The sequence below is a fragment of the Copadichromis virginalis genome, linkage group LG11 (genome assembly GCF_057382275.1).
Source record: "Copadichromis virginalis isolate Kocher_CV1m ecotype Utaka linkage group LG11, C_Virginalis_male_GT1.1, whole genome shotgun sequence".
Classification (NCBI taxonomy): domain Eukaryota; kingdom Metazoa; phylum Chordata; class Actinopteri; order Cichliformes; family Cichlidae; genus Copadichromis; species Copadichromis virginalis.
In genome coordinates, this window is record NC_140628.1 from 26219398 (window position 1) to 26237622 (window position 18225).

Sequence of the window (18225 nt, forward strand, 5' to 3'; positions counted from 1 at the left end):
CAGACAAAAGTATGATGAACTGCCGTTTTCTGGTGACAAATGTGCAGTTTAAGCATTTATAACTTGGGTTTAGAGTGACTTAAACTGCACCCACCACTACCAAAGAATGGGTTTCTCTTCAGATGCTCTCAAACCTCTTTAGTATTTTTGTCTTTGTGCTCATGTTGTTGAAGTGAAGCACAGAGAGGATTCATTAACTGCTAAAAGACACAGAACGTGCTCAGAATTAAGGTAAGTGCTCAACCTTTTATTTAATTAACCCCAATTAAATCTCATTTTCAACCCTGGTGCATATAGATGGTTTAATATTTGAGGGTAAAAGACTTAAGTTGTAAATCTATGTTTTTGTCAGTTATGGGGAGTAAACACAAAATATCTTCAAATGATCCAAACTAGTTTCATGTATAGCTCTAGATGAGTTTTGGCATTCTTTGATGTAAATGCGATTTTATTTTATGAGAATTTGACTCTCACTTTACTCAGTTTTAACCTTCTTTTTAAAAGCTGCTCCTTTCTGCTGAACATACGAAGTTGAAGCAGTTTTATAGGAAACAGTTTAAATATTGTTTCAGACAAACTAAAAGCCACAAAGAGGTTTTTTTTTTTTTTTTTTTTTTTTTTTACAAGATTAATATTTTTAATAAGTGACACAGGATGGAAGTAGATCAGAGGGTGTGGTGGTTTCTTGGTAGAAACTCTGTGGCCATGTATGAAGTGACATGTTCATGTTTAATTTGTTTCATAGTTTAATCTCAACGGTAAAACATTTTTTAAACCCTCAGAATGAAGATGCCGGTGTGGTTTGTGTTTGGTGAGTAAAGATACTTCTGGAAAAATACTGTGAAGGCCTGAACAGACTGAAAGTGACGTCTCAGCAGTGAGAAGGGCATGAAGGAAAAGTGAAGCTACAGAATAATGAGTCACAATGGGGAAAGAAGAGGGCAGTGGTCACTTCGGTGGCCATCACCTTTTAAATTGTTCCCGTTTTGGAAGTTGCCTTGTTGTTGCCTTTCTGGTGTTTCTCATGTTGTTTTGATTTGGACCAAAGCTGGTGAAATGGCTTCAAAATGATTTTTGCTTTCAAACGGGACAGATTAAAGTTTAACTGACTTCGTTATACTGGGATTGTCAAGTGTTCCCTTAATATTTTGAGCATTTTTGATGTAACTAAGCAGAGTGTTTGTTGACTCCATTTGTCTTCTTTTCAGTGCTGGGTGCACTCTCTGCTGCAGGTGAAGTTTTTGTTGCAAAAGTCGGGGGGAAAGTCACATTGAAGTGTGGGGTCAGCAGCTACACACGCTCTCTGCGGTGGCATCATGGAAATGACCTTCTTCATAGTGTTGATCAGAGAGGCTTCCCTCGCAAAGGTACTTGAGTATCTCGGAATACTTAACAGTAAACATCAGTATGTGATGATTACATTATATTAGAACATATTTTTATTTTCTGTGTTAGGCAGTGCTGAACTTGTGCAGAGGTCAGTCGTGAGACAGACGAATCTGGAAATCTCCAGTGTGAGAGAAACAGATGCTGGACGGTTCACATGTTCGGCAGATTGGACACGTCATGAACATTCACTTTCTGTGTTCTCAGGTAAACAGTTGTGCGATTTACTCTTGTAGGTCAGTTATAATGGAAAATAATATACATCAATTTAAAATCTACTTTTTACAAGTGTGTATACACACACACACACACACACACACACACACACACACACACACACACACACACACACACACACACACACACACACAGGAACATTCTAGCAATTTTACCATGATTTTTAGGGGACAATTCAAAGTAGCAGAGAGCAAAATCCAGATTACAGTACTGAAAGTTCAAGTCTTGAAACCATAGAGTCCTACATTTCCCATAATCCAACATCCATCACAAACACATCATTTCCTGTTAAATGTTTGTACTCCATACGAACATCATCACCTCTGTTCAGGGACTCGAGGTGGGCAGGGATGGGGATGGCAGATGTTTAAATTAACTTAGTTTAAAAAGCTTGTACAATCTGGCCTACAGTGTTATACAGTGCAGAAATAAAGGTTACCATTTTTCCACTTAGTTGTAGTAAACTATCATCTTTTTCTGATGTTATGAAGGTTTTTCATGTGTATAATGAATTTGGATCAAGTCCCTTGTTCATCATGGCCTCCTCTCTCTCTTTATGCTTCTCACTGTGTCCTCACCTCCTGCTGACAGTGTCGGTCTCTGTCACTCCCTCTGCTGATCTCCTGCTGGGCAGCGAGGCAACGCTCCAGTGTGACGTGAAAGGTGTCATTGAAGGTTGTGAAGTGAAGTGGAGGAGCCCAAAGGTAGATTCACCCGAGTGGTCACCAACAGCTCAACTCAAACCTGTAACAAGCTCACATAATGGGACCTGGCAGTGTATCATCACCTGTGGCAGCAATCAGCTTAGTGAGCATCTGACCATCACAGTCCAAGGTAATACACAGATACTGGAAATGAAGACTCCTGTATTCCATTGTGATCAAAAGAAAAACAAACGTGTGTTTTCCTTTCCAGAGCCGCCTCCTACAACATCAACAACAACAGCTTCACTGTGCAGCTCGAAGACCACCTTTGCCATTGTGTGCTCAGTTTTGCTTTCTTACTTCCTGCTGTGATTAATAAATAATTGTTTTTATGTCAAACTGTGTTCTTATGTGTTCATTATGAATTTCCCAAGTTTTTTTTCTTATTCTACATAACTATATTAAAAGAGGCAAAATCTACTCAAAATTAAGGGCACAACCTACATTTTAATAGAGGTAATATTTAATTTAATGTGACTGTCCTGAAAACACTTTATTTCTGTTCTAAAACAGTCCAAATTACTGGCCGAGCCACCAGTTTCAGAACAGACTGAATATTTAACGTCTTTCATGAATTGATCCATGTAAGGAGTCTTAAGCTAGAAGCTTTTAAACAAGAAGAAACATCTGTCAGACAATCTGAGGATGAGATCAGGCACAGTTAATGCATCACTAATATAAGTATTTCCATCACAAGTACACAAGGAAAAAATAAGAACTTCTTAATTATTGTGTTTGTCATAATTCTGACTTCAGTTTTGTTAAAGCTATTCTACTCCTCAAGTGAAGCTGGATAAGTATAAACATCTACCTTACCTGGGAGACTGGCTCAGCTAGTATACTATGAACCTCGAAATTGTGGCCCTTTATATACACAGTGGCACGCACACACTATGGAGGGTATGGCCCAGTATGGTTCTCCTTAGGTCTAGTTTTAAATAAAATAGTTCCAGTTCATTTCTCTGGAAAATGTTCCCTAAACTTGATTGATTTATTTCTGGTGCACAATCTGCTGCCTGACTGCAGATAATTTATAAAGTAATAAATAGACACCGTTGAGACAACAGCCTAAACGTGAAGCAAGAAAGTGTTTCTGCACAACTGCATACATTCATTTACTTTGCACTTTGAAGAACATGCCTCTGCATCTCAGGAGCTTTATGTGGTGAGGTGAGGGGCAGGAAGTTGATTTACTTAATGCATAACAGAATACATAAGTCATGCATGGGAAACTAACATTTATTATTGTATCTGTATTTTGGATTAAACAGGCTCTGGGGTTTTAGTTTATAAAACATTGTTTAGGGTCATTGTATGAATGTATAAAAACATTTATTAAAAAAATCCAGTAAATTTTCATTTCAACTGATTTCAATAAACTTAATATTTTACAGTGTACTTATGTAACAAATCTACATGGAAACTTTACATCAAATAAAATACTTTAGGGAGAAATAATACTGATCAGTCTGAAAGCTCACTCTCTAGAAGCCACAAACAGTCACTGCACAGGACACCATCAGCGCTTATGCAGGAAATTTGGTAGCATCATTATATTCACATCAAACACTCTGATCTATGGTCTTCCCAGATGATAAGAAATAAACGATGCAATAAATAACCCTAGGATATCATTTGTAAACTAAACTTCTGTTAAAAGGATTTATTTATTAAAGTTTTTATAAGGAAATTGTGGAATTTATGACTGAAGTTATGCAGTTTAATCAATGAGTGTGATGATTAATTTCCAGACTAGGCTAAATTTACACATATGTTAGATTAATTTAAAAACTTCGGCTCAACCATCCAAAGTAATGAACAATGGACAAAAGAGGTGAAGAAGAGAGTAAGGGCAGGGTGGAGCAGCTGAAGGCAAGAGTGAGGGATAATTTGTGACAGAAAGACAGCAGCAAGAGTGTAAGGGAAGGAAAGGCAGAGCCTAAGTTGTTAAGATTTTCATTGGGAGTGACCAGAATGGACAAGATTCTGGTCCATTCTGAGGGGCAGCTCAGATCCAGTGGTTTCAAGACACAGTTGTTGGGACAGGGGAGGATGCTGAGGGTGAGACGGGAGTAAATCATGTGCTGCGGGCTGTACGACAAAATGAACAATCCAATCTCAGCAGCTCCTCTTCGGCCATCATAATCTTGAATCTTTACTGTATACAGATGTTTCAGTGCATCACTCTATTACAAGGAGACTGGATTGTTCCATTTCCGTTTATACATCATATTCTATTTAACTGTCAATCAGAGCAGTGTGGTTGGAACTGATAATGGTTAACCACCACAATTACATTCACCGCTGCCTATTGCGGTTAGCATTGTGCATCACGAGTGCGTCACTGTGGAAAATGTGCTTTAGTGAATTTTTAGTGTTTGCAGTTTTATAGAAAGTAAAACACAATAAACCACTGATGATAAATCAGCTTGAGCAAATGTGATGGAGAAATGGTTACTGAGAAAAATGAATTTTGAAAATTGAATTGGAACTTGAATCTTATAGTTATACAAAACTTATAGTTTTGTGGCTTATCACTGAAACAAGTGTCATAATAAAGTGAGTCTATGAGTAACTTGTGGATGGAGATGTGTGAGGGTGGTGGTGTAGGCTTTATTCTGGCTTCATTCACCACATGAACCACCAGCATTGCTGTTTTCCCTTGACTTTCCATGCAAGTGCACACAAGCTGACACAAATTTGATTTATTTATTTATTTTATATAAATGTTACATTTTTGTGTGCGAAAGACTTCATGAATATATGATATAAAAATCATTTAGCATGGAAAAGTCTTAAAAGATTATCTTGCATAACATTATTTTGTGTTCAATTTAAGTAAACTTGGACTGTGGGATGAAACCAAAACAGCTGAGGAAACACACACAAGCATACTGAAATTTCAAATTCTGCACGGAAAGGTATTTTTAAAAAAATACAATTATGTAAAACACCACAGTCTGTCTGTTCCTTGGAGGATGCAGTCCTGTAAAATATAATGTTTAAGCTAGCTGTGTAACTGTAACAAGTGAGGCACATATAAATTTCGCTCATAATTAATAAATCATCAAGTCAGCTTTCTGTCTGATGCATTTATTTAATAGTTCACTACTTTCTTCAGTAAAGAGTCTGTGTGTTGGTAAAGCAGCTGGTGGCAAATCCATTTCAACATTGTTCTTCTGTAGATTTGAAATCAGAAGACAAAAATGGAGGAGAAGATAAAAGGTTTCACTGAAAGTAACACATATGACAGACTCAGACACAGTAAATATAGAAAGAAGTTGACATTCAAAATCTAAAAATGCAGCACACAGTAATTCAAAGTCAAGTGGCTAACACTCAAATACAGTTTTTCAGAGAAGACAGATTTTCTTTTCTCAAAACTACAGTTACAAAACCCCTGACTCTTGTGGCAAAACTTCACAAACATCAAAATCGTTGGATCTGCCCTTGATCTGCGTTTTACCATGAACACCACAGACGGCTCTGTAAACTGCACAACAACACTGGAAACCAACCAGTTTAACATGCACTAAACTGAATAACCTAGTACAATATCCTTATGGAGCATTTAAATGACACAAAATCATGTTCTAATCTTATATCAACGCAGGTTTCCCCTTGACAGAGTTACGAGTTTTTCAGAAAAAATAAGATACTTTGTTTGTTGGGGGGTTTTGCAGTTTTTTTCCTTTCTTTTTACAATCTCCAGCGGGTCTTGTCACCCAGATGACCAGATTAAACAGGAAAAGATTATGTGAAGATGATAATAAACCCAAAGCAGGAGAACACTTTAACTTTAAATACACGAAAAAGACAGTCAGGGAGAATGGAAACATAAATGTACCAAGACATAGCTGAACTCAATCTAGAGAACAAGTCACAGGGAAGTCAAACTAAAGACAAGGCACAAGAGACAAAGAACTCACAAAATAAAACATGAAGTAACTAAACAAACAAAAAAGAATCAGCAAAACAGAGAAACACAGAAGTTTTTTACTAAAGTCAAGTAAAACAAAGACTCAAATACCAAATTATAAGGCTACATATTTCAAAATTATAACTCTAAAACAGAACTCAGAATGCTAGAATAATCTTAAAATAAAATAAGGAAACCCAGTCAAATAGTAATCAAAACTCAACAATACCAAATATTAATGGCTCAAAAATGAACTGACAAAATCCACAGTCTATGACAGTAAAAGCTGTCATGCATAAAGTTATGATCTGAACAACAGTCTGTGTAGAAAAAATACAGCACAATAAGTCAAACAGTGGTTCATGGCTTTAGCTTTACATTGTTATGCATCACTACATCAGATAAGAAATGCAATTTTTTTTAATTTTAAATTTTACATTTTTTAAAATTCCTTCATAAATCATCATTAAGATGCTTCCTGTGAAGAGTAACTTCTAGTAACTGAGTTTCAGGTGGTCGACAACCAAAGAAACGTTAGCTGAGAACACACTTCTTATATACATCAAGTAAAACTCCCTGTCAGTTGTCTCCTTTACAGCAATATTTGTAAATGTTTTTGTTTGCATATTTTATCCACATCTTTCACACAGTTTGTATCCTATTTTCTCTGTCCCTTAGTATTTGCGACATCACCCAACCTGGCTGCCGATGTTCAGCTACGTCTGCTGCAGTGTTGTCGAATCTGCATCTTATACGCATGAAACAAACCAGAATCAAATCCAGAAAAGGGCCGAGAAGCAACAAAGTTAAAAGTTTATCAGCGATAACTTTAAAGCAGTCGTTATCCAAAAATACTCCAAGAGAACAGATGACACCGGGAAGGATCATCAGAAAATAATTAAAGAAGAACAAAAGGAAAATTCGTACAATTCTTTGTTTTTCATCAGTGGTCACTAAGGTGTCAGCAGCCAAGGCGTGAAAGGTCCATACTAAAAACAGGATGAACAGGAGAGCTGGAAGGAGGGCAAAAATATAGAGGATAAGAAACTTCTTGAAGACTACAGTAGGAACTACAGTTGCAATACAAAGGATCCAAATCAAGAGAGAAACCAGCATGGACCCCTTAGTTTGTCTGCTGCACTTCAACTTTGGGCAGGTGATAACAAAACACCTGCAACACAAGAGAGATATCACAATAGTATGTTATTCTTTATGAGGATAGAGAATACAATGTCAGGGAAGAACACACAGAGACAGACATTCACCTTTCAATAGCAATGTATGTCTTGAAATACCAACTAGCCGTCAAACCAGCTATGCAAATAATGTCATCTTGTTCAATTACAGATCCTCGCTTCAACTGCCAGGTGAACATTATGCTGATGTGGACGAGATTGGCAATGAGCAGGTTAGTGAAATAGATCACATGCTCCTTTCGTACCTGCAGGAGAAATTCGTTAAAGTCAAATTACTGCAGTAATAAACACAAATTGCAGAATTACACATAGAAATGTTTACATCAGATGATGGATGAACAAGGAGGTTGATTTGATTTTGCTTTCTCTGCTGTTATTGTATTAAGCATCAAGCAAGTATTTACAAAAAATAATTTAGACTTATAAAAACATTTTTTAAAAGATGAAAAACTGAGTGTTACAAAAGTGTACAATGTAATTAATAATCAATGCAGAACTGAGTGTTTTAACAAGTGTGAGAAAGAAAAAGAAAGTAGTAAGTGTGACTGTTTACGTACCAAGCAACACAACCAACAGATGACCAGTAAGGTCAAAGGAAGGCAGAACATGAAGTTAGTCCATATGATAAAATCGGAAAAATTCATCGCTTGCTGACTTTCTGTGTGGAACTGCTGTGAAAGATCCTTCATTCCTTTTCAGGAAAGAACCTGTTGTGTGGAATAGCAGGTTGTGCAACAGTGAGACTGTGGAATATTAACCAAATGATATTCATAAGAAATTAAAAGAGAATAAGCCAAATCTGTTTAACTAAAAACAAAAAAGAAAACAGATGAATTTGTCATGGATTCCAGAGTTCTGGACCCAAGTTCGAAAACACTGGATAAAGCCAAGAAAAACACTGCAAGAATAGCCCAAATCCAAACCTGACCAGCTCAGACACACAGGAAATTATAAAAGAAACTGAGACAAAAGACTGAGTTGAAGACAGAACAACATACAAGCAGAAACGCAACCTGGGGAAATGGACATGGCCGGGGGGGAAACAGGACACAGGTACAGACAACACAGACAAAGACCCAGGTGGGGAAATAAAAGTAAACACAAGACACTAACTACTAACTACTAACTACCAAAATAAAACAGGAAGTGAGAATCTTAATCAAATGTGAAAATGTAGACACATAAATGAACTTAACACAGGGGAGTCGACACAAGCGCATCAGGCAGGAGATACTGAGGAAACAAATTAAACTCCAAAGCAAAAACTTGATTTCTCCAGCCAAGACAGAATTTTCCTTCACAAGTTGTTTATGGAGACAAACCTACATGAATAATTCTGTATTTTTTAAAAATGAAAAAATAACGCCAGAGTGATTCTACTCCAACCAGATCACACTCGATTGATCCATAAATATTTAATCAACAGCACATTAAATTAAACCCTCTTGTGTAATTATAGCTATAATTGTATAGTTTAGATGTTTAGTAGCAAAAAACATCTCTGTAGTAAAAAAAAAAAAGGGAATGAGTATGAGATCAAGTTATACGTCACTAGTAACCGCATTTCCATCGAGTTTCCATTTGAGCAGCTTTTGTGCTGTTAATGTAGAAACTGTGCAAACACAAAGGATAACGACAGAAAAAGCTTCTAGATCTTAAGATTTTGACTTGGCCTCTCCAACTACTCAACTTCTCAACTAAAGATAATATGAATAAGTGTAAACATCAACCTTACTGGCTTCAGGACGACTTCCTGCTCAGCTTGTTTAGTGATTCAGTGATGTGACGCTGAAGTTTAGCTTCAGAGTGAAGCAGAACAGAGCACAGAAATGTGGTTTATATACTTCACCCCACCCACTGATGGGTATACACACACACACACACACACACACACACACACACACACACACGCACACACACACACACTGCTCCTTTGGGTGTTGGAGCTGTGTTTCTTTCAGCTTGTTTTGTGTTTTGAAGCTCTTCATATTTTTTGAATGTGAATTCTGCTGTCAGTGGATTGGTTAGATGCTGATGAAGCCACCTGTTTGATGTGGACATATGTAAGTGTAAATGAAGTCAGATAAGAAAAAAGAATATTGTGAGCATTTCCTGAGCTTTTTTTAATTGCACTTTTCAATGATGTGTATCTGAGACAGGTAAACGCAACATCTGAGGGAAATACATCTAAGCTGTAATCTTTTCATGTTCAGTTTTACAGTCTTACACTTCTGGCCTTTTTTGTTCTGTTTGTAATGTTGTTTGATGTTTTCTTGATTCAGTGATTGAAAATCAACTGTATTTATAATATTTAAAAAGTCATGAGAAACAAGTGATAGGAACCACACTCAAAAACATTTGTGGCTGGAACATGAGTCATAGTGTTAGCTGTGATGTCTGCCAGCTTGTAGGTGTTAAAAACATTTATTACGTAAGCTGGTGACATTTTGCAGTGCTGGGGTTGTTACATATACCAGTCTTTCTAATCTGGCTTTTTCACTTCTGTTGAAGTCTTTTTAATTTCTTGTCTTAAATATTTTTTTGTTTTTTTAGTGTTGCTTTAACAGCCCTTTGTGTTCCATCAAAATGACAAAAGTTTAGCATTTGGAGCAAAGCTCAGGTCATCACCCCGAATATAAATATAAATGATAGTACTTCCAGATTTTTTGAACTTATTTGTGAAAGTGTTTACAGGTATAAATAGAGCAGGAATACAATCAGTGCCTGTTGAAATAAAAGTATATCTTTCAAAGTTTTTATTTGGACATATTCTATTTTTTGCGGTTTTAGTACCTGGCAATTTTTAAACAGAGATGTTGGAGATCTTGTCAAGATTGATGGAATTATTAACACACAAAAGTGCCATTAGGTTTTCAAATAACAGTTTTATTTTTCAGCATTACAATCATCCCAAACAAATCATCTTTTGGCTTTATGTGACATATTCAATATTCAAATTTAAAAACAAAATAAAATATAAAATAAGTGTAGGGAAAACTTTTTTATTTTTCTTGTTTCAGAGAAGAGTGTTTTTTTCTTGTCCTAAAATTAGCACTTGCAGTATTACACGTATATGCAAGACAAACATTACATTACCCATTTCACACAATAAATAGCAAAACCTTTCAGCAAAGTGAGACAAACTGTGTACAGATGGCAGAAGAGGTGAATATTTTTTTTATTACTGCAGTGTGAAGCTATTCAGCCAAACTGATAAAAACACTTAAAACTAACTCCTGCTGAGGTCTTCTTACTTTCACTTTCACTTTAATGCTCCTCATGCTTTCATACTATTGTACATAGGTTTAATTGTTGTATATTTTCCCTGAAGTGTCCTTTTTTCTTTTTCTTATTTCTTCTGTTATACAAAGTTCAGAGAGAAAGGAAATGAGTCTCTCACATTTCACTTTACACATTTTTATAAATAGGTTTTAGAATCTAATAGATGGAGGGAATTTTAAAATAATAAAAATAAATGTGTTACAAAAAGAAAATAGAGCAAAAAGTCAGCTTGTTTTTTGTGTTTTCTGAAGATTTTTATCTTGAAAACAAAAAAAGAAATACTTTGTTACTTCTGTTGTGATAAATAAAAAAATGTCTTTCTGTAAACCAGTGTTTTGTGTTTTTCTTGACATGTTTTTCTCCATCTTATTTTACTGTCCTGGTTATAAAAATAATTGTGATAAATTGGCATCACTTTTCTGTGAGAATAATCTGAGCGCACGTCTCCAGTTGAGCGTTTTGTAAATAAGCTTTAACTTGACTGTTCAGAACTTCATTCAGTTTTTTTTAAAGAGCTGCACTGTTTTGAAAATGCAATGCTTCGATTGCAGAAAGTGCAGGCGTGAGTAGCAAACCCACAAAGATCTGGGGTTTGCATCAACCTGCAAATTTCCAGAGTGCAGCTCTCTCTTCAGAGGCCTTCTGGGTTCTGCACTTCTGCATCCTTGAGATCTTTGTTTTTGTTGAAGTGAAGCACGAGAGGATGAAGAAAGATTTTTGCTGAACTAAAAGACACAAAATCTGCTCAAAATTAAGGTAAGAGCTCAAGCTTCATTTTCAAATTTAGTTTCATTTGTTTCTTTTTGTTTTATCTTGTAAAATGGATTTAATGTGGCTATCCTTTCTTTTCAAGCTTACTGGCAGAGGCACCAGTTTAAGAGCAAATACAGATGAGTAGTGTTTCAGAACGAGCTGCATAAAAGAGTCCAAGTTAAAACCATTTAAACAAATAATAAGAAAAAAATGTGTCAAACTCTGTTTCCAAGGCTTGATGTGTAGAATAACATTAATTTATGATGTTAAAGACATAAATTCACTCATTTTGAGATGTGAATGTATTTATTGAGATTAAATACAACAATATTAATGACAGAACTAAGAATCAATAATTTAGTTTTTGGTCTCAGTGTGTTGTTTGGAGTAATTGATTAACTTAGTTTTAAGCAACAAAAAAAAACAAACTTAAATGTTAAGTGTTCAATATGACACAAATTAATAAAAAAAAAAAGTTATTTTCACTTCTTTGTTACAGGAATCATTGTGATCACAATGTGACAATTGATCCATGAGAGTAGTCTAACTGAGTGTGTGCAGTTGAGCCTGTTTTAAGACAGAACTTTCTTCAGCTTTTTGTAAGAACTGCACTGAGTAGAAAATACCAGGCCTAGATTGCAGGAAAGTGCAGACCTGAGTAGCAAACCTACAAAGATCTGGGGTTTGCAGTGGTCTTCCGCCTTCTACACTTTTGCATCCTTGAGATCTTATTTTCAGTGAAGTAAAGCACAGAGGAAGAAAAACGATTTTAGCTTCAAAAACTGAACTAAAAGACACAGAATCTGTTCAAAATTAAGGTAAGAGCTCAACCTACATTTTAAAATTTGGTTTTATATTTCAAAATAAATACAAAGGATTTAACATGACCATCCTAGAAACTTTCTGTTTGCTCCGTAATGGAGTTCAAAGTTAGTGCAGAGGGACCAGTTTAAGAGCCAATACAGATGAAAATGTTTTAAGTGTTTCAGAAATTGTTGTTTGTACGGAGTCGAAGTTAAAACTGATTTAATTTGTCAATTTGGACTCACAGATTTAAGTTTGAAACTCCAATGAAAGCACCTTTTTGGTGGCAGCAAATTCTTAATAAGTGTTAATATTCATTTTGACGCTATTTAATTGGACGTATAATGATCTCAGTTGAGCTGTTTTTTTAGGAGAATTTATTTAAGTCGGTCCAGAGGAAATAAATTTTTATTTTTCTTCTTAAAAACGTCTCATTTCTGATGAGCAGTCAGGTAAAGTTACAGCAGATTTACAGGAAACACCTTCACATGAGCTGTTGGTGAGATTAAATTAAAGAGCCACAAGAAATGTTTGACTGTTTTTCACTTTTTAAGTCCAACGCTGAGTTTTATTGTTTTTAACATACGACACAGAGAGAGGACGGAAACAGAGCGAGGGCTTGGTGGTTTCTCTGTAAAGTGTTCATGTGAAGAAGAATCTCTCTGTGGCTGTGTGTGAAATGAAAGTGTTCACGTTTAATTAGTTTTCTTGTTATGATGTCGTGTTAACAGTAATGTTCATTTGTGTTTTATTTTAAACCCTCAGGTCGACTTTCAGAATGAAGGTGATTGTGTTGTTTGTGTTTGGTGAGTGAATATACTTGTGAAGACAATATTGTGAATAATCCTTTAAAATACTGCACATACATGTTGTAGATGGTGTGACCTCATGTTTAATCTAATTAAAAAATAATTTATAATCTGATCTCAGGTTCTTTAATGTCACTACAAGTTTATGACGACATACAGAGAATATTACTGGTTTTGTCTCCATGTAAAGACATTTGTTATATCCTCCTTTAAATACTCATTAATACAAGATGAGTATTTATTTAATTTATTTGCCTTCTTCTCAGTGCTGGGTGCACTCTCTGCAGCAGGGGAAGTTTTCTTTGCAAATGTTGGGGATAAAGTCACATTGAACTGTGGAGTCAACAGCTACAGACACACTCTGCAGTGGTATAATAGATATGACCTTCTTCATAGTGTTGATCAGAGAGGCTTCCCTCGCAAAGGTACTTGATTATCTTGAAATAGTTAACATCAGTATATGACGATTACATTATATAAGAACATATTTTTATTTTCTGTGTTAGGCACTGCTGATCTTGCACAGAGGTCAGTTGTGAGACAGACGAATCTGGAAATCTCCAGTGTGAGAGAAACAGATGCTGGAGAGTTCGAATGTTTGGCAGATTGGACACCTCGATACCATTCACTTGTTGTGTTCTCAGGTAAACAGCAGACCCTGGAAAATATACATTTACAAATAAATGTTCACATTTAATGGAGCAGTGATGGGTTTAATAAAAACATCACTGCTGTGAAATGAGGGGAATTTTTTCAATGTGACTAGTGGTTCTGTAACTATAATGTATGAGCTTTAACATAAAAGTGTCCTTATTTTCTGTTGTATTTGTTTTCAGTAAACTGCTGCTTAGAGAAAAACCTATGGTGTGTTTCTATGTGGCAGTCTTCTCTGTATAACCAACAAACTTTACAGTCTGGCCTTCAATTGTTTGAAATGCAAAAATAAGAATCAGTTTCTGATGTAATGAATAGTCCAAGCCTGATCCTATCTTCACCAACTACTTCCTGTGATTCTGTCACTGTTAAATTTTTGGTGGTTTTATATCCATAACATTCTGACAAGTGTGTGAAATGGTTATTTGTCTATTAACATGCAGTGTAATATGCCGTTTTGTTTTTTCTTAACTCTTTCTCTCATGTTATAAAGCTGTGCCATGTGTCTAATGACTCCCCTTTCTCTTTCTGATTCTCACTGTATCCTCACCTCCGTCCTTCTCAGTTTCGGTCTCTGTGACTCCCTCTGCTGTTCTCAAACTGTGTGATGAGGCAACGCTCCACTGTGAGGTGAAACATCTGCTAAAAGGTTGTGAAGTGAAGTGGAAGAGCCCAAATGCTGATTCACCTGAATGGCCATCAACAGTTCAACTCAAATCTGTAACAAGCTCACATAATGGGACCTGGGAGTGTATCATCACCTGTGATGGCAAACAACTGAGTAAGAGTATTACCATAAAGGGTAATACACGGGTGCATGGAATGAAGGCCCATGTGTACATATGTGGTCAAAAGAAACATAAAGATTTGTGTTTTTGTTCTTCAGAGCCTCCAACTACAACAACTCCACCATCCACCCGAAAGAACATCACATTATTTGTAACGAGTGTTCAGAAGACAACATGTACAACATGTACAACATGTGCGTCCAGCTTTTGAAAATGTCTGCAAATTTGATCCTTTGATCCTTTGCTGAATGTGTAACTCATTCTTGTCATTCTCACGTTCTCTTTCTCTGTGTTGCATTCAGGTACTGCCGACGATTGCCCACTGGGACTCTCCTGTTGGATGTGGATTGCAATGGGGGTGTGCTGCCAGTTTGGGATGTTCCTGATAGTTTGTGTCACAGTCTTGTGTAAGTGCATGAATGGAAGGATGGTATGTGAGGAAAGGCGTTCATCAAGTATTTATGTATAGTGCTGATAGCTGTGGTTACAGATTATGTTGGTCTAACCTCTTCGCCGAATGTGTAACTGATCAGATTCATAGTTTCACTACACCAAGCTCTTACAAAGTCCTGGACATTTCACAACTGGCAAAAGTCTGAGTGTCTCGGATTATCTATTACACTCTTCAGTAAATCAGTAGATGTACAGATGAAGTATTTGTTTTGTTTCCTGGGCTTTGCTGAGTAAAACCGAGAACCACCTGAAATCTCTCAGACATCTGTTCAGGCTTTTCTCCCAAATTACACTTTATTGCCAAAAGTATTTATTCGTCTGCCTCCAAACGCACATGAACTTGAGTGACACCCCATTTTTAATCCACAGGATTTAATATAATGTAGGCCCAACTTTTTCAGTTATAACAGCTATAATTCTTCTAGGAAGGCTTTCCACAAAGTTTTGGAGTGTGTTTATGGGAATTCTTGACTGTTCTTCCAGAAGCACAGTTGTGAGATCAAACACTGAGATGAGAAGGCCTGGTTTGCAGTCTCTGCTCTAATTCATCCTAAAGATGTTCTGTTCAAAAGTTCTTCCTCACCACAGTCACTCATCCATGTCTTTATAGACCTTGCTTTGTGCTGTCTTGTAGAGGAACAGGAAGAGGCCATCCTCAAACTGTTCACACAAAGTTGGCAGCATGGAGTTCTCCAAAATGTCTTGGTATGCTGAAGCAGTAACAATTCCTCTTACTGGAGCGACCAAGCTCTACTCCAGAACAACAATCCCACACAATAATCCCCTCTACACCAAACTTTACAGTAAGTCCAATGCAGTCAGACAAGTACCGTTCCCCTGGCAACCTTTAAGCCAGACTCATCCACTGGATTGCCAGATGGAGAAGTATGATTTGTCACTCCACAAATCATCTATCCACTGCTCAAGAGTCCAGTGGTGGCATGCTTTAAACCACTGCATGTGATGTTTTGCATTGTCTTTGTTGATGTGAGGCTTGGATGCAGCTGCTTGGTTGTGTAAAACTCATCCCATGAAGCTCCCTGTGCACTGTTCTTGAGCTAATCGTAAGACCTGAAGTTTGGAGGTCTGTTGCGATTGACTCTGCAGAAAGTTGGAGACTCTGCACACTATGAAGCTCGGCATCCACTGACCCTACCCTGTGATTTTACACAACCTATCACTTTATAGCTGCATTGCTGTCATTCCCGATCGCTTCCACTTTGTTATAATGCCACTAACAGCTGATTGTGGAATATTTAGTAACAACAACATTTCACAACTGGATTTGTTGCAAGATGGCATCCTATCATGGCACCACACTGGAATTCAATGAGCTCCTGAAAGCGACTCATTGTTTAACAAAAGTTTGTAGAAGAGGTCTGAATGCCTACGTGGCTTATTTTATACGCCTGTGGCCAGAGAAGTGACTAGAACACCTTGTTCTACTGATGTCAGCGCCCTAATGGCAGCCAAACATTAGAGCGACTTTGTTGTAGCTTCACTCTTTGTGCTAACTCTGACTGTTGGTTTCCACTGCCATCAGTAGTCACCTTCAGTCCCCTCCTCGACCTGTTAGAGTGAGGAGATAACAACTAATGTGTTTTACAGAAAGAAAACAAAGCACCAAAACAACTTGTTTTCCTTTGGTTTGGAGATCGTGATTTTTCAATGATTCATGTTTTTTTTTAATTTTACTTAAAAAAAAAAACTTTGTTACTTCTGTTGTGATAAATAAATGTCTTTCTGTCAAGCTGTGTGCTCTTTCAATTTTTGTTTCTGATATTTTTTTTCTAGTTTTTGCTCTATATGTTGTCAAAAACAGTGGATAATCTTCATGTTAATTGGTCAGCTAAATAGCTTTTAGGGTTGAGCACATAAGCCCCACTCTCCTGCCATTCTAATCTTGTATTTGTGAGGGGCAGCCAATCAGAAGAAAGTTTTCTCAAGGTGGGTAAAGCTATCTAGTAGATAAATATTAACTAAATATTAGATAGTATTACACAAATAAGGCTCACCTGTCAATCTAAGTGGTCAGTTGGTGTGTTTTGGAGACGTTTTAATGGATTGTGTGACTAATATTCTGATATCTAATAACCATCCCAGAGGTTCGTGCTTCAGTTCAGGTGAGTGAAATTCAAGTGTTTTATTAGTTGTCAAAGGAGCTTGCAAAGAAAAGCGTCTGGACTTCTTTAAGTAAGTTCTTTAATAACTAATTAAGTAATTAGTTATTACTTTGAGCATATAGAGCTCAAACACATATCAGTAAGTATGTGTCTTATGTGCGTCATACTGTACAGTTTTTTGGATGCAGCTTTTTAACCAAGTAAGCAGAGAACCAACTGACCACCCTGAAGGTGGTCTAAAAATGATGATGTTTGCCTTTGTTAACACCTGGGGGAGGCTAATGAGGCTTCAGAAGATGGATTTCACAACCATTAATGACATCTGTAACTGAGTTTGTCAGGGTGCATGGCAAGAACGGGACCCAAATGCAGGACCTTCCAGTCCGAGACAGTGTGTTTATTTATAGTGGCAATTAGTGAGCAATGTGCAACAGTTTCAATAACGTGGTTCCCGAGTCCTGCTCCATGCTTGTGTTCCTGTGACAGACAAACAACTGCAACACTTGATTTCACAGTCGCTCCACTCTCCTAAACCTGGTAAGACAAGAGGAGAAGATCAGTGACGAAATGCTGAACACAATATTTGAACACAAACACAACACAAAAGAATAAAACTGAGTTTAACTTTTTTATTACAGCTCATTTACCTTCATTTTCTTTTATATTGAAAACTATTACTTTCTTACTTCTGCTGTGATGAATAAATATTGGTCTTTTTTCAAACTCTTATGTTCTTAGTCGTATAAAGCGCTTTGAGTGCTCAGACAGAGTAGAAAAGTGCTATATAAGAACCAGTCCATTTACCATTTACCATTTTTTCTATTTTTCCTGTTATGACTTACAGACATGAGTAGCAAACCCACAAAGATCTGGGGTTTGCTACTCACATCTCAATTAAGGAAAATTAGTGAAACTGTGTATAAACAAATTTCCATGATGGAGTCAGTTCAGTAGAGACAAATTTCTATTTTTCTTCTTAAAGACTTCTCATTTCTGATGAGCAGTCAGATAAAGTTACATAAAACTCTGTGTTCTTTCTGTTCTTCCTATTATGACTTCCCTGTTTAGTTCCAAGTTATTTTCACTTCTCTGTTACAGGAATCATTGTGATCACATT

General features: G+C 36.6%; 2 protein-coding genes and 1 long non-coding RNA gene across 4 annotated transcripts; 2 read left to right on the forward strand and 1 right to left on the reverse strand.

The window, feature by feature from the left end:
• The first annotated feature begins 17 nt into the window (after positions 1-17).
• Positions 18-2666, forward strand: LOC146698844 (uncharacterized). The gene is made up of 6 exons (XM_085471682.1): positions 18-231; positions 783-811; positions 1209-1367; positions 1456-1593; positions 2215-2457; positions 2539-2666. The coding sequence occupies exons 2-6, from the start codon at positions 784-786 to the stop codon at positions 2637-2639; spliced, it is 669 nt and encodes a 222-aa protein (XP_085327808.1). The 5' UTR covers positions 18-231; position 783; the 3' UTR covers positions 2640-2666.
• Positions 2667-6303: 3637 nt separating this feature from the next.
• LOC146698845 (uncharacterized) lies at positions 6304-9236 on the reverse strand. Of its 2 annotated transcripts, none has more exons than XR_014922727.1 (4): positions 9178-9236; positions 8000-8149; positions 7512-7687; positions 6304-7417 (listed from the first exon to the last, which is right to left on the reverse strand). It is a non-coding gene; the product is annotated as an uncharacterized LOC146698845 (long non-coding RNA). The 2 variants fall into 2 exon arrangements; XR_014922726.1 differs by having other exon boundaries at positions 9173-9236.
• Positions 9237-11350: 2114 nt separating this feature from the next.
• Positions 11351-16735, forward strand: LOC146698846 (uncharacterized). The gene is made up of 6 exons (XM_085471686.1): positions 11351-13087; positions 13357-13515; positions 13597-13734; positions 14310-14525; positions 14631-14726; positions 14835-16735. The coding sequence occupies exons 1-6, from the start codon at positions 13060-13062 to the stop codon at positions 14999-15001; spliced, it is 804 nt and encodes a 267-aa protein (XP_085327812.1). The 5' UTR covers positions 11351-13059; the 3' UTR covers positions 15002-16735.
• The last annotated feature ends 1490 nt before the right edge of the window (positions 16736-18225 follow it).